We start from the raw sequence: 15,127 nt of genomic DNA, 5'->3' as shown, positions 1-15,127 counted from the left end.
ACAGCTCGAGACTGCTCCCTTGTTTACACCCATAAACGCAGCGGTCGCAGGAGCGCAACCTTCAAGTGGCTCATATTAACAAATCATATTGAAATTAAGAATTTACATGCATTACTTTTTGTAGGAAAACATACAACATACATACTTTAGAAAAGCCTGTGTGGTTAGGCTAAGGACAAGAAACATGATGACAACATACAAAATAACTCAAAGTTTACTCGGTTTCACAGGGGACATGAACACTGGTCTCTTGGGGAGTCTTTATGTGTAAGTGTTTGTTTGTTTAACCGATCTAACTCCCCACCCCCCCTACTTTCACAGACTTTTGGTCTTTATACTATGTGGGATGTACACAAATTACTGACTCATGCTTATGTTGGTTACGAAAAAATTGTGGCACTTTTCATAGATAAATGTATGAACAGCGCACGAGAACATCGTGACTTACCTTGGAGTTGACATTAAAGACCACCTTAGACTATAGCTTTGTGCAGGGATTAAGTCTAGAAAACTACTTTAGAGGCTGTTCTTTCTTTGTAAATTGAATTACGTCAGAGTGGAGCGCCATATTCTCCAGATGTTCTACATATCTGTCATGCAGAGTGTTCTGTCCTTTGGCCTCTTCTGCAACTTCGGGAATATGTGTGTTTAAGATCATGCCAAATGGCTGCAGATGATAAAGACAGCGAGTAGGATCATCACGGTTGATCAGGTATTTGCTGCACAGCTGTACAGTGACCTCATTCGCAAACACGCCGATCAGATCCTCAGTTATCCATTATCTATTCACTCGACCTGAAATTCTGAAGGAGTAGCAGGTCACACGGCAAAATCCTGCAGCAGAAAATCAGAAAAACAAACCACAGCAAACCATTTTTGCCGACAGCAACTAGTCTACAAAATGACAGATAGGCACGCAGCTATATTATTAGGTCTGGGAGATTTGGTGCATAATGTAGATGTGGAATGTAGATTGTGTATCATATACTTTGTATATTTTTATATTGCTAGCATTGCACAGGGTTTGTATATTTTTTGCAGTCATGCACATGTAGCGTACCTTTGTGTCTTAAACACAAAGGCCACATGCATTTCTCCCCGTGGGACAATACAGTTTACACAACCCAAAGTAACGTCACTTTGTAGGATAGGATACTGTTCGTTTCTTTGTCTGTGAATATTTTTTGGCAGCAAAATTAATACAGCCTATCCCTTTTCATGTATAGCCCATATCACATAGTAGAAACCAAATCACTGCGATGTCACCACAACAGCAACAATCACTTTCAAGTAAACAACTGGTGATTGATTTGAATTACGGAAATATGTGAAATTGGCAGACTGGCTTTTGTCATTTTGAGCCGTAACAATAATGTTTAAAGATACATAGTTGTATATTGTGGTCTGATCTATTTGACGTTTCTGCTGTGTTTATTTTACGTTTCGTGTTGCTTTGATAGCAACATAGAAATCTACCGGCATGGAAGCAAAACAGTGTACTGCTGTGAACAGGGGCCACAGCAAAACAAATTTTAACAAAACCCCAAAAAACATATTTAAGTTTAAGTGTACACTATATTCCAATAATTTCACCCCTTTGTCTTGCGGCAGTCCAGCAACTCCTTCTTTCTTATGTATAAATGTACAGTTTTTTAATGGAGTTGGTGGATTTGTTATTTGCAGAACATTTCCTACCAAGTTGCTCATTATGGTTTTTTTTTCCTGGTTTTTGAAAGAAATTAAGCCAATTTTCTTAGATTTTCAGAGGTTTAAGGTTCAAGGTACAAAGTAGAATTATGACAATTTGTCCTCGATCCTGTTACATCTTTGGCGTTGAAGGATGAGTTGATTAAAATCACCAGCTACTACAAAAATTCGATCCGGTTGCTTGAGCATGTTGGTGCTGATAGCATCATTCAGTTCCTGCAGTGCATTTTTTGCATTTTAAATGCAAATGCTGCACAAAAAACTGATCCAGGTGTTAAAGGGTTAAAGGGGATGAAATATAGGGAGGAGGCATCTGCTTCAAAGCTCTATAGATTAATAAATGCAAACAGGAAAGTGCAAAAGCAACTTCTGGAGTCTGATTCACCTCTTGCGGTTTCGTGGTGACAAAGAGGCATTCAACCAAATTTTGGTTTACAGCTTTTTTTTCCGTCTGTGCCATCTCATCAGAGTTAAAGTTCAGGGGAGGTGAGGTTGCATCCGGAGGTGGTGCCATTGGAGGACAACTGGGAGAACAACTTTTTTTTAAATCCTTTCAGGTCAGTTGTCATTGTTCTCTGCTTTCAATAAGGTGCTCACCCACTGAACACCCCCCACCCCCGCCCCAACACAGAGTCAAAGGTTCCCTCTTGTATTTAAGCAGAGGCACTCAGCAGCAGAGTCATACTCATTTGATTTCGGGCTCGACGGCGGGGTTGAACAATGACCGTCAACAAGCCTCTCAAATACCTTCTCTTCACCTTCAACTTTTTGTTTTTTGTGGGTGGAATCATCATTCTCACTCTCTCCACACATGTGCGAAGCAACAAAGCAGACTACCAGATCACAGATGACCTCCTCCTGGCAGTGAACCTCCTGATATTTGTCGGTGCTGTGACTCTGATTTTTGGCTTCCTGGGCTGCTGTGGAGCTTTCCAAGAGAGCCGCTGCCTGCTGGCCCTGTTCTTCCTGGGCCTGCTCTCCATGTTCATCATGCTGTTGGCCGTGGGAGTGCTGGGAGCCGTATCAAGAACCACTGCTGCCCAGGAGTTGGTGCAGGAGCACTTGAAGCAGCTGCTTCCACTGAGCGAACAGCCGAAGGAAGTCCAGGACTCGTTTCAGAGCGTGGAATTGAACGGGTTCTGCTGTGGTCTTTTCGTTGGACATCTCGACTGGGGCAACTCAACCATGGTGCCGGACTCTTGTAACTGCACAGACACCTTCAGAAACTGCACAGTTTTGGAGGATCGTGAGATTTACTCAACGCCGTGTATGGTGTACCTTATGACGTGGTTTGACAGAGTATCAGAAACATTTGTGGTGACTGCGATCACGTTTGCCGTTGTGATGATTCTTGGCATTATTTTATCACTGGTCCTGTTCTGTCAGATAATGAAAAAGAAACTCCACATTTAAAACGTGTATCATAAGACCTGATGTTCACTGGTGCTGATTTGAGGACAGATCTTCATGTTAGTCTGACTTGATTTTTACTTTTTTGCTTTTTTTTAGCTTTTACTTGCTGTATATTTTTTAAATAATGCCACTCTTTTTGTACAGTACCTATGTTCCCAACTGTGACTTGCATGTTAAACTTATTAATGAGATTGATGATTTGTGGACTTGTCTGATCCTTTCTGACATGTTTCTTGCTATTTTTTTCACTTCTTATCCACTGCAATTATGATCGAAGTATTGTAGTTTTTACTTCACTATATTATTTGACAGCTGTGGGGAAATGGTGCTCTTTTGAAATATTGGGGAAAAAAAGTTGAAAAAATGAATATCATTCAGGTGGCAGAACCTCTTATTACCCCATTAATCTAGGTTCCTATAGTTTAAAGCAACTTAAATGTAAGACTTTAATATAAGACGTAATAAAATTTAAGCAAAGATTACAAAACCAAAAAAAATACAAAAAAAAAATCTAAACAAAACATTGAACAACATGAATTACTTAGGGTTAGGGACAGTTTTGCCAAAAAGTTTATGTAACATGAAACATGCCAGAGTGATTTTGTAATTCTCATTTGGCTGCTGTTGTGAAATTTATAACATAATGCGAGATGCATTTGGTAAATTGTCAAAACAAAAAAAAAGAAAACTTATGTTATCAATTATTTGGTGATTTTACAATGCAACATAGGAAAAAAGATTTATAACATCCTATACTTTCCAACATATAACTGTATCGTAGGATTTTTAAGACTTGAATGACTGATTTAAGACATTTTCACACCAATAATGGCCTTTTGATTAGATTTATACATTTTAATGCCTTTTCAGATTTTTTAAGGATCTGCAGGAACCCTGATTGTACATCCTATGACCCATCTTGTGACCCTTTATGGGGCCCCTACCCCTAGGTTGGGAACCACTAAACTTAACTAACTGTATACAAAGTAGTTAAAACTAAAAAAACTACTCGAAACTGGAGCCTTGAAAAGCTACCGTTGTAAAATACTGCATGTTTACACTGTAATGCATCAGAATTAAGTGCATTTGCATTGAATATCATGTACTTTTATTGGAGTGAGATTTTGAATACATTACTTTACTTGTCATGGAGTATTATATTTTAGAGTGCTGATTTATTGTCAGACATGTGCGTTTTAACTTTCAAACGTTTATTATAAGACCAGATATTTACAGTTCTGAGACAACCCCAACAGCAACGATCTATTCATGAATCATTAGATTTGGATGTAATTTTATCAAGGAAAAAATATAAATATCCTGAACAAAAACCAGGTGTTGCCTGCAGGTGCCAGAGGAAAAAATATTATGAAAAATGTGCTTATTTCCATTTGGTTCAGACATCAGTCACACCACATTTGACTCACAATGAATCAGTCAGAGGCGTGGCGCGTCCCACGATACCTGATCTCGCTCCCCCACAGGCTCCCACACCGGGTGTTATGGGTTAAAACAATGGCCGCTGCTTTGTGTTGTGAGTCTGGATCGTTCGCTGGGCTCTTAAGTGATTCACAGGAATGTTGGTGGGTGGGTGAGTGTCTGCATGTGTGCAGTGGTGATGTTGTGGTAACAAAGAGGTGGACCTCCAGGCTGAACCCCCAAAATCTGAAACACTATAGGCGTTAATTTACATTCTCCACTGCTCTTGAAGACACCGGCTGCATGCCCTGCAATATACTCTGCGAATCTAGGCCATAAAGATTTACAACTGGCTAAAAAAGGTGCATAAACTCAGTACCACAAATAGAAAGCAGGAGACGACTCCCAACTCTATCAATTTAAAAAACAGATAAAATACACAGATGAAAAATCGAGTAAATTTTTCCACAAATCAAAATGATTGAAGCTGATTTACCCTCCATTACATCAATGCTGGGCTTTGGAGATAACTTTATTTGAACATTAAATTGAGAAGCATTTCATTGGATGTCTTTTGAGAGCAGGATTCAGGACTCATGGACGCACACAGCTGTAAGATTTGTTAACCTTTCTCCTCGTTGGGTCTGTTCTGAATAACCCTGAACCACCAGAAACAGTCTGTTGTTTACGGAAAAATTGGTCAATGTGTGATTTATATTGCATCCACTTTGTGGAATTGAATCATGAGTCCACAACATGCTCAAGAAACCCCCTGCCTCGATACCCAAAATTTCCCCTTTTTGTTAACAAAACAATGGCCAGTTTAATGTTTGGACCTGATTTTTCAGGGATTTTTTAAAGGTTTTTGTTCCTGAACAAAGCTTTTATTGACTTCAACCTAACATTTCAAGTTTAAACCCTGTAACACCCATTGTTTCAAAATTACAACGGATACACCAACGCGCAATGCAGCAAGTGTGATGTTTGTCTTTGCTTTTCAGAGGACAATAACTGTTTTTGGGACTATCACTACAAATGAAAGTCAAAGTCGTGAAAAGTAAAAAAAGAATGAAGATGTATCTAGAAAAAGCTAGAGTTAACCTTTTTAAATACAATTTTATCCTGTTTAATTGTTCTCCTGTTTAATCCACAAATATATTTCCCTAATGTATGATTACTATTAATGTTATATACCTTTATTGGTCTAAGTAAGCAAAGAACCCTGCAAATGAACCCTTCGTTGTTCTGAATTGTTGTTCAGACAGTGTGAGAACAAATACAGAAAATCTGCTCCCAACTCAGCCCAATGTTGCAATATTACAACATTTTTTTAAAGCTCTTTAATTTCTGCATCAGAGGCTACTACACCTGAAAGTTTAAAAAAAATATGTATGTACATTTTTTTACATTATTATTATTAATAAACACATTTAAAGTAATTTTTCTTTGTTTAATTTTTCTTCTATTTTTTAGGTATACTAATAAAAAATCCTCATGTCTGACGTGTGTAGAGCAGTATAGACTTTTTTTCTGCAGCAGACATTTTTGCCTGTCATAGTAGGAAACACACACAGGTGTAACTAATGACACTAAGGATGGCTCTGCCCTGTGCAGAAGTCCTTGTGAGTGCGACAGTGGACAGCATGCAAAATACTGGGACCTGAAATCAGAGCAGCGATGTAATTCAGCCATCGTTAATTTCATTATTTCCACCTGTGCTTTTCAGGCTTAGAGCTGCTCTAAAGCTTCATTTGCTGTTGTCCCACCTGAAACCCCCCCTGTTAGCACAAGAATAACACATCACCTTATCATTGTCAGCTGTTAGCAAACAGTAGCTTTTTTTTTTACAGAGCATCATTATAGCATGCTTTTGGGAGTCTTCTGGTGAACTCGACTGTATGGGTCACCTATTGCATATAAGTCCAATAATCATTCTTCTTTAGGACTGTCAGAAATATTTGGCTCTCTAGCAACTAAATGCTGAATGCTTGTTGTATCTGTGTCTGTGCAGGTAGCATAAAGTGGGTTTATTAAAAGATTTTACTTGAAAAACTTTGACTCGAGGAAAGGAGAAAGCACCTCACATTGTTGGCTTTTTTCCCTATTCTAATCACATGAATTGAGGGGTTTGCCTTTGTTGCTCATGGTGACAGCAAGTAGTAGCCTGAGTTACATCGTTTGTGTTCAGCTAACGTTGTGTCACTTTCAACGTTGGGCAAGCTGCAAAACATATCTGAAGATATTGTCACCTCAACTACTCAAACTAATGTTTTATGAGTGTAATTAGGCCAGAAGATTGACAGCAGATTGTTAAGCAGTCCCAGACTCATCCTAAAATCCTAAAACTAATTATCATCCAGACAAAGCTCCTGGATCAGCAGGTGGTAGGGCCTGCTCCTCATCATTTCTCATATAACCTCACAAATATCTGTTTCTCTGTTTCTCTAGCCTAATTCCCACTGCACATGAAAACCGCTAACGACCGCTAAACATTTGGCTTTTTAAAGCAATGGGAATGTGTACAACCGGCATTCACACCCGGGTCAAATGACTGCAGTTGACACAGGTTTTTATCGCCTCCGGCTTTAATCAGCATGGATGGGAACACAGCACCCTGGTGAGCAGTAAATTCAGCTTCTTAACCAGCGAGATGCAATGATACACCGTCACTTATTATTGTGCACCTAAGCAGCGCTCAGACATTACTCCAAATTAGTCTGCGCCCAGTTTGAAAGGGGGGACTTAATAAGTAAGAAATAAATAACGAGAAGAAACCCCTGCAAAGTTTTCAAAGACTTCTGTTCCTGCTATGGTTTACCTGCTCTCCTGCCTGTCCGTGACGTTGCACCGACTCACCAACAAGACAACATGCACACGCACACACACACACACGCCAGCTGACAAAAAGTCCGACTCACTCTCCAGTGGTAAATGTGGCAGTGGGAATGCAGACATTAAGAGTGTTTACCGTGTTTAAAAAAACCCACGTGCACCCGCTAATTGTGGTGGGAATGAGATATCTTTGACCACAACCATTTGAGAGCAACTCGGCACTCTCAGTGAGAGAGATAGCAAGTGCCGTCCACATGTCTATTTTTCATGTGGATTTTAAGCTAAAGATTTTCTACGTGATTCGTTTGTTGCCTTGAAACAATTAAAAAAAGACGCAGCAGCGTGCAAACGTGCTCCGTCTGATCGGGGCATAATCAGACAGCATAATCTACATTTTAGCCCACTCTAGCATTCAGGTTTATTTACAGCACCAAAACCTGGCTCACGGGCACATGTCTGTTGATGGATATACTGGGGTTTAAACCGTGACCTTTTGGTTTGCAGACAGCCTCTCTTAATACTAGAATAACCCCTCTGACTATGATTTGTTTGATGTCTTTTCCCTCCGTCACAGAGCACCTGGAAAGAAAACAAATGATTTCCTTCCCAGCTTTAATCATGCTTGTGTCAGACTTGGAATTCAGGCAATTCTTCCACTTCATTGCTCTAATGAAAGATGAATTATTGGCATAAGTCCCATTAAACACCCGACCATATCACCTGGAAAAAAAAATAAGTTATGTCTTTGGTACCTGGAGAGTGATGGATGCGGGTCAAAATGAAGAGTTTCATGCCAGAACAAGATGTGCACTCAGTTTGAAAAAGTGACGCCTCATCCAAAAATGTTTTTTCTGGAATGAAGAGAAAACGTTTAAAGCACCTCAGCAATCTTACAACCTTTGCCAACAAAATGATTGAACTGTGGCAACTTAATAACTTTATTCGCCTTCTCATAATGACACCTCTTTACTTGTTTTGCTCTGATAACCTGTCACGTATGCTTTTAAGTCAATACTGACAGAAAATTAAGCCAGTTTAAGTAGTAGTATGGTAAGAGTGAGAAAGATGCCTCCCAAAGGTAAAGTATTAAGATAACATAATATATCAATAAATACACCATGGTCACATGGTTTAAGTTGCCACGCCTTTTTAATAAATGTATGAAGTTTCAAAATTCACTAGTAGAGTATATACTGACATATTTTATGTCAGAACAAAAACATGAAAGTCTTGTGTGTTCACCAAAGACCTTATTTCAGGCATCTAACCAAAACTATTGGCTTTAAGATGAAGGAACTAGAAATGCAAAAATGCTTACACATTTTCGGGATCTAGAACTAATTTCCTGCATCACTTTTTAGTGGGGCAAGATGCCACATTCAAGATTTTCATTTTTGTGTTCTCACAACAAATCTGGCTTCTTTAACCATTAAATTCTCTTAACATTATGTTGGGTAATGCATCATCATCCTGCACATGTAAAAGCTATTTTTTTTTTTTAAATTTAACTTAAATTGACTTTGTTCTTGAGGGCAGTGTCTTCCCACATCTTCCCTCTAATATGGACTAAAAAAACAAAATGGTATGAAAGCTTTGTCATGAGATCATCAGCTTTTTCAGATCAACTACTAAAATACATTTTTGGCATACTTTTAGTATTTCCTCTATACTGTTCTATGCTTATACTCTGTTACATTTATCTGTAACTCATAGTCCCTTTTTAATTGAATGAATACAAATGATATGGTTATTCTCCCCAGTGAACAAAGTATTTGACATTGGCACCACATTAATGATCTACAACCTAAAATTACTCTCACATATTCATTTGGGACAAAAAAAAACCTATAATAATAATGATATACTATTCTTAAATAATAAAACGCAGGAAAGAAGCCATTGTGCATAATTAGTACTTTTACCGTGAGTACCTATTGAATTCATGGCTTTTATGTGTAATTGAGTATTTTTACACGATGGTATTTTGATGTACTTCCTCCACTACCTGCTAAAACAACAGACACTAATTGCTGAAGAGGAACAAAAGGAAATGGGAACAATGCTTTGCTTATTTTGTAATGCAGAGAGCGCTACCTGGATAGTCCCTTTGTCCCAGCAGTCTTTAGTGAATATCCCCACTGTGGCCCATAAATAAAGATGCTTACAAATGTCTTCTGGGGATGCGTGGTTGGCACACTTATTTATTCCAAGAGGCAATTGCATCTCTCCTGATACCTTCCTTCCTGCCACAGGCGAAGTATGCGGGGACGTGTGCAGAGGTAAACAAGGACGGCTCAAAGTCTTTGCATATGTCCCACTTCTGTGTGCCTGGGTGAATATTTTGTGAAGGTGAATCTTAGTGGTGCTACGTGTTCAGACTTTAAAGCAACTCATAAATTATACAACACAGGTCACACAAATGTCTTAATCACTGACATCCAGGTGTTATTTTTATATAAAATAGAAATTATCTTCATATTCACATTGAATGGTCATTGAATTTCTACCTCTTGAATGGTCAGACAAATGTGAAATTTCAACAGCTATTAAGGGGCTGGTGCTACAGAGAAATTATTAATTTAATGGGTTTGTTTTACAAAAATGATCAAGGCCCTCTAAAGCAGCTCATTGCTTTAGATTAGTCACTTATTTTAAATTCCAAAAATCTGACTTTTGGGTAAAGTGAAAAGACAAAAACACTCCTGAAGTTATTCCCTGAATACATCCAAACACTAAGGCACTTAAATTACTTAGAAAACTAGAAAACTTAGAAAATTACCTGGGTGTATTAATCATTTTGTACAAGCAGATTTTTTTTCCGAATGTTACCACTTTTTGCTGGCCGACAAGACGTATCAACTGTCTCCTGCTAATTATGTTTAGTCTGCTTCATTGACTCTGACTGTGTTCCTCTAGTTTTCATATTCCATTTCATCCTGGCTCTGTGTTTAGCTGCTTTCCCAGCGTTAAATCGAGCCTGTTATTTGTTCTCCTCACAGAGCCAGGCCTTGGCCCACTACAAGGGGACCAAACATGCCAAGAAGCTAAAAGCCCTGGATGCGCCGAAGAGTAAGCTCAAAGGCTCAGTGGTCACCAAGGAAACCGCCAACCAGGAGATCGCCAAGGGCATCAACGCCTCGCAGGTCCCCAACGGCACCGACAGGAAAGGTTTGTGTTTTCCAGCTTGCTGCACATTCCCCAACACGTGTTCTTTGTTGTTTTCTTTTTGTGGCTGCTGCCCCTCTGCTGAGAATGAATGTTGGGCCCCAAAAAACGCACCTTTTTGGCATTTTACATTTCCTGCACACAACATGCAATCACTTTAGGAGTTGGATGGACTCACTGCTGATCATATCAACCCTGTGTTGGCTGGTCTGCCGATGGCTGGCCACCGACTCAGTCAGTGCTTATATATTGAATTTTAGACGAATGAGGTAGGGCCTCAGTGTGCTTCAAACAAAATGCTTGTCGGATCATCGAAGGCTGCGTTCAGACAGACAGCAGCGCTGTATGAAAAAACGTGGCTGCTTAGTCAACAAAATCCAGGGCTGTTTACTGTCTGAATGCAGCTAAAGTGCCTTAAACCCTCACTGAGACAGCAGAAATGAGGTGGATTTAACTTTTTATATATGAAGAGGTAAAAACTGCAGCAACACTTGTAGTATAAAGAACAATTTTATTGAGACCAGCGTGCTTGTAGGTACAGAAACATAATGCAGTAAATCAACGTATCCTTATATAACAGTTCATATGTAACCTACAAAAATGCTCACACAGCAGCGAGTATGAAATCCAAAAAATGAGTGCCCAAAGAATGACGTTACGTCCTTAACATACAGTTACATAATTAATGTAAGTGACGTTACCAGGATCTGAAATAAACACCCACCAAATACCAAATGCGGGTATATTTCTTGTTTGGCGAATAAATCTGATAAGGCTATCTGCCACACTGACAGGTAAATGTTTGGACTAAAATAGTCATGTAATTAACTATGCTGAGACTTTCTACCATGTTTTGGTTTCATTTAGGGGCACACAGCTCTGCTGCTCCTGAGCTGCTCATGTGCTGTTTGTGTGTCTCTCTCACACACCTTCACAGGTGCAGCAAAGCCCAAACCGTCTCAAGCGCCACACTAATTATGCAACACTGTTTTGCCGTACGGGACATCAGTTGATCCGCTAAACTATCACCTGTCTGCTGGCTGCTGCTTGCAAGCATTGCGCATATTTATGAGGGTTATAAGATAATAACACGGAGGCCCCGTAGTTTGAACCAAGATGGCAAACTTCATAGCCTCCTACAACAGCACATTAGCTTGCACTTTTCACAATATGAGCTCTAGACATAACACTGCTCACCAAAGTGTACTTATTCACACACTGAGGCTGTGGTCATGAGCTCTTTGATATATTTCAATAATTTAGCGTCACATGATCCTACCCTTCCAAAATACATGGGTTATACATGAATTACCGGCTCATGATTACGTGGGATACAAATGAATTTTGGTGCATTACTTTTCATAGAGAATGTATGAACATTGCGTGAGACCAGCCTGACTCAAAAAAAACTACCTTTTTTTTCATTATCTCGCAATTCTGAGAAAAGTTTTCATAAAAATGTTGGCTTCTTTTTCTGAGTTAACAACATAATAATATGAATTCTCATTTTCCGTAGAAAACCACAGAAAAAACTGAAAACTTTTTTATTACTAAAAAAAAAAAATCGCCTCCATCCCTGATAACCATGATGAAAGCCACAGGCTGAAAGCTGTTGGTCTCACAACTGAGTTCTTTATTCTTCGAGTGTAGCTGGAGCTTCCTCTCACCTTGAGTGAGACAGAAGTTTAATTCTCTCTCAAAGTCTCTTTTTTATTCTTTATGAAAATACTGTTGTCACCCTTTTCTTTGTGAGTGCAGCACCATGAATGCCTTTGAGGAGAGACTCTCTGAAAGGGTTTGCCATTATCACATGTTTGTACTGTTCATCGCGTTGACATTGCAAAGACACGCAAAAGCCAGAGAGTTCTTGGAGAACGATCATGGAGGCAGCCAGAGGGAGGACGTGACGGCAGGACTTTCCTCCTGTCTGTGGCCATTCAGAGCAGGTACACCTCGAGATGTTGTTGGTGTATGAAGTAGTTTGTCCAAAGCGTACCGAAGTCTTGAATTCGCAGGCATTTTGCGAAGAACATTGCAACTTATATAATCAGGTGCTCTAAAACTCACGCTTTCTATTTTGGATTTATACTTTGCACATTGCCTATTATCCCATTTTTAATTACATTTTTGCTGGTGCACATTGTTGTACGCTGAATGTGTGTAACTTAATATTCATAACGTTGCAGCCAGGTGGCTGTTTAAATCCGGTTATCTCGGCCAGGTGTCTGCCGAAAAACATTCTTATTCTCGGTGGAACTCCTGCTTTAAAGCATGTTGAAAAAGTAAACAAACACGGACTGCAACTTGCAGCATCTGACAGGAACCAGATGCAGATTATTTTAAATTATTTTATCTGCTGTGTTTCATATTGGTCCTGTTGTGAATAACGTTTTTGGCAGCTGAAAGTGCTGCTGAAGAGCTCTGCTCCCTCCGTCTCCTGCACTGTAATATTCTTTAAGCTGCCCGTTATTATGTCATGAATTGGCCCAATGAAAGTCTTCCCCTTTAACTGTAACAATAGACGTTTTTTAAAGGAATTGGAAACACATTGAGCAACCGCACTCTGGGATTAATTTTACTTCTGCCCATGCCTTCTTCCAATGTTCCACAAGTATTTAAATGAGGAGCACATTTCTGGAGCTCATCGTGTACCATGACCTATTTGTCAAGTCTGACCTATTCATGCTTGACGCTTAAAGGTTGCTCGAGGTGAAAACACAGCCATTAAACGGGTGCCCATCCAGGTATTCATATCATGTTTCAGAGGCAATGTGCGGGTGATTTAGGCTGATAAATGCCACTATTTTTTAATAATGATCTTCGGCTGAGTTCAAAATGAGGTGAGAAAACGGAATTAACAAGTACTTAATTCTATACACTTAACCTCGCAGAGGTCACTCTCCAGTCTTTATGTTATTTCGAGAGCTTTACACCTGGCAGCATTCTGCCTCGCATCCCACAGAGTTACTAAGCTGCGAATCAAATGTCAAACAGTTAAGTGGAGCAATTTTCACTTAGGCATCTACTGAGCTAATCCACGCTGCAGTTTGTGAACATTTACCATAAGAGAGCTGTCAGGTGATGTAATGCACCCTTTGGCTGCCATCTTTGAGGTGTCAAGCACAACAGAAAGGGCTGAAATGGCTGGGCCCTCCTCATATTTGCTCTGTACTCATATCACTGCGTGTAAACAGAGACTTTCTCAGTAATAACGGTACACAAGCACTGTCATCCTCTTTCTCCAGGTGGTGGAGGGCCTTATGGCTGTGTCACTGATGCTTTATCTCTTGACTAGAAATTATAGCTGTAACTTTGGCTTCTTGGCTATTATTTGCCTCTTGAGTTTGGCTGGGAGCAGCTTTTTGAGCTGACTGAAAACTCGGCCATTACATTATTTTGGGGAGTTTTAATGCCATTTTCAGCTCCCTCTTTTTCTTCTCCCTTCTCTTTTGGCATTTCAATTTCTGTGCAAGTCCTGGCATACACAAACATTAGCCAATTCTTAGTTTAGATCAGTACATTTCTCAGGTCATGTGGCTGGCCGTCCATTGTTTTTTAGTTTATTTTATTTTTGCTGCCATCGGGTAATTCTGGCGAACACCTCATGTGGGCCACAAGGCTTCCCACAACAAGGTTGGAAAAAAAATGATGCTGATATTGGAACACCTCATCTGAATTGGTGGTTACACGGTCCCAAAATTGTCAATAATTTATTTTTGTTTGTTTTTTTTTCACAATGGTGAATATTTTGGTTCATAGTAAAATCTGATCACCATTGCTTATATTTAGAATTAACATAGTCATTGCTGGCCTTACCTTTCCTCTTTTGGGTCTATTTTACGTCCCAATTTGTTGTATTGGACTTTTTTTTTTTAAAATCCCACTTTTAATCACAGAGAGGCCGTCAATCAAGACAAACGGGGACAGCTGTGTTTGCTGACTGATTATTCTGATAAAAGCAAAACCTGTGTTTGTAACTTTTCCTGGCGAGCATCTGTAGAAAGCTAGCATTGATTTTAAGGGTGGAAAAATAAGCACATTTGTCTTTTTTTTAAAGACCGCGCTTCATATTGCAAATGTTCAAATGATTTACAGCAGCCAGAAAGCAGCTGACACATATTTGTTGTGTTGTTCTCCAGCACACTGGATTTTAAATGAAAAGATCACTCTTCAGTATCAATGCAGAGCCGTGCTTTGCAGCTAAACAACAGCAAAAAAAACCCCATAGATTTACTTTATTATTTAATTCTGGAGGAGATCTCAAAGTGATTTTTAGCGAGATGGGTGTTTGAGCCTTTGGTGTAAATATTTGACTATGAACATTAAAGCCTTGACTGAACATGCTGATAGAGAATAATACGATATGATCGTGTCAGAAAGTGAGAAATAAGATGATTTTTTCATATCTTCAAGCTATTTCAAGCGTGAATTCAGCTTTAATTTGTAAAATTTCAGTGTTTGCATCCATATTGGGTGAATACTGACATTTATAGCTTTCTTTCTTTATGCACCGCTGTTCCCAGTGTGCTCGATAACTATAGTGCTAAACAGATGGGATTCAGACACAGACCTCCGCCCACCGTACCTGCAC

The 15,127-nt window shown here is 39.4% G+C and overlaps 2 protein-coding genes across 3 annotated transcripts in view; both read left to right on the top strand.

Annotated features, from left to right (window-relative positions):
* The window catches only part of znf385d (zinc finger protein 385D), a 107,555-nt gene that overhangs the window by 59,429 nt on the left and 32,999 nt on the right, over positions 1 to 15,127 (top strand). For both annotated transcript variants that reach the window (XM_042490768.1, XM_042490769.1), the window contains exon 4: positions 10,371 to 10,539. In XM_042490768.1, coding sequence (XP_042346702.1) covers positions 10,371 to 10,539 — 169 coding nt within the window. The remainder of the gene's footprint in view (positions 1 to 10,370; positions 10,540 to 15,127) is intronic.
* On the top strand, positions 2,410 to 3,204 carry LOC121946269 (tetraspanin-8-like). The gene has a single exon (XM_042490770.1). It carries the CDS (start codon positions 2,428 to 2,430, stop codon positions 3,118 to 3,120), a length of 693 nt encoding a protein of 230 aa, XP_042346704.1. The 5' UTR covers positions 2,410 to 2,427; the 3' UTR covers positions 3,121 to 3,204.

The sequence above is a fragment of the Plectropomus leopardus genome, chromosome 7 (assembly GCF_008729295.1).
Source record: "Plectropomus leopardus isolate mb chromosome 7, YSFRI_Pleo_2.0, whole genome shotgun sequence".
NCBI classification, from domain to species: Eukaryota; Metazoa; Chordata; class Actinopteri; order Perciformes; family Serranidae; genus Plectropomus; species Plectropomus leopardus.
Note: the sequence above shows the minus strand (reverse complement) of the source record. Positions and strands in the feature narration are given on the sequence as shown.

Coding starts and splice junctions, on each gene's coding strand:
- LOC121946269 (XM_042490770.1), top strand. CDS start 2,428: ATGACCGTCAACAAGCCTCTCAAATACCTTCTCTTCACCTTCAACTTT.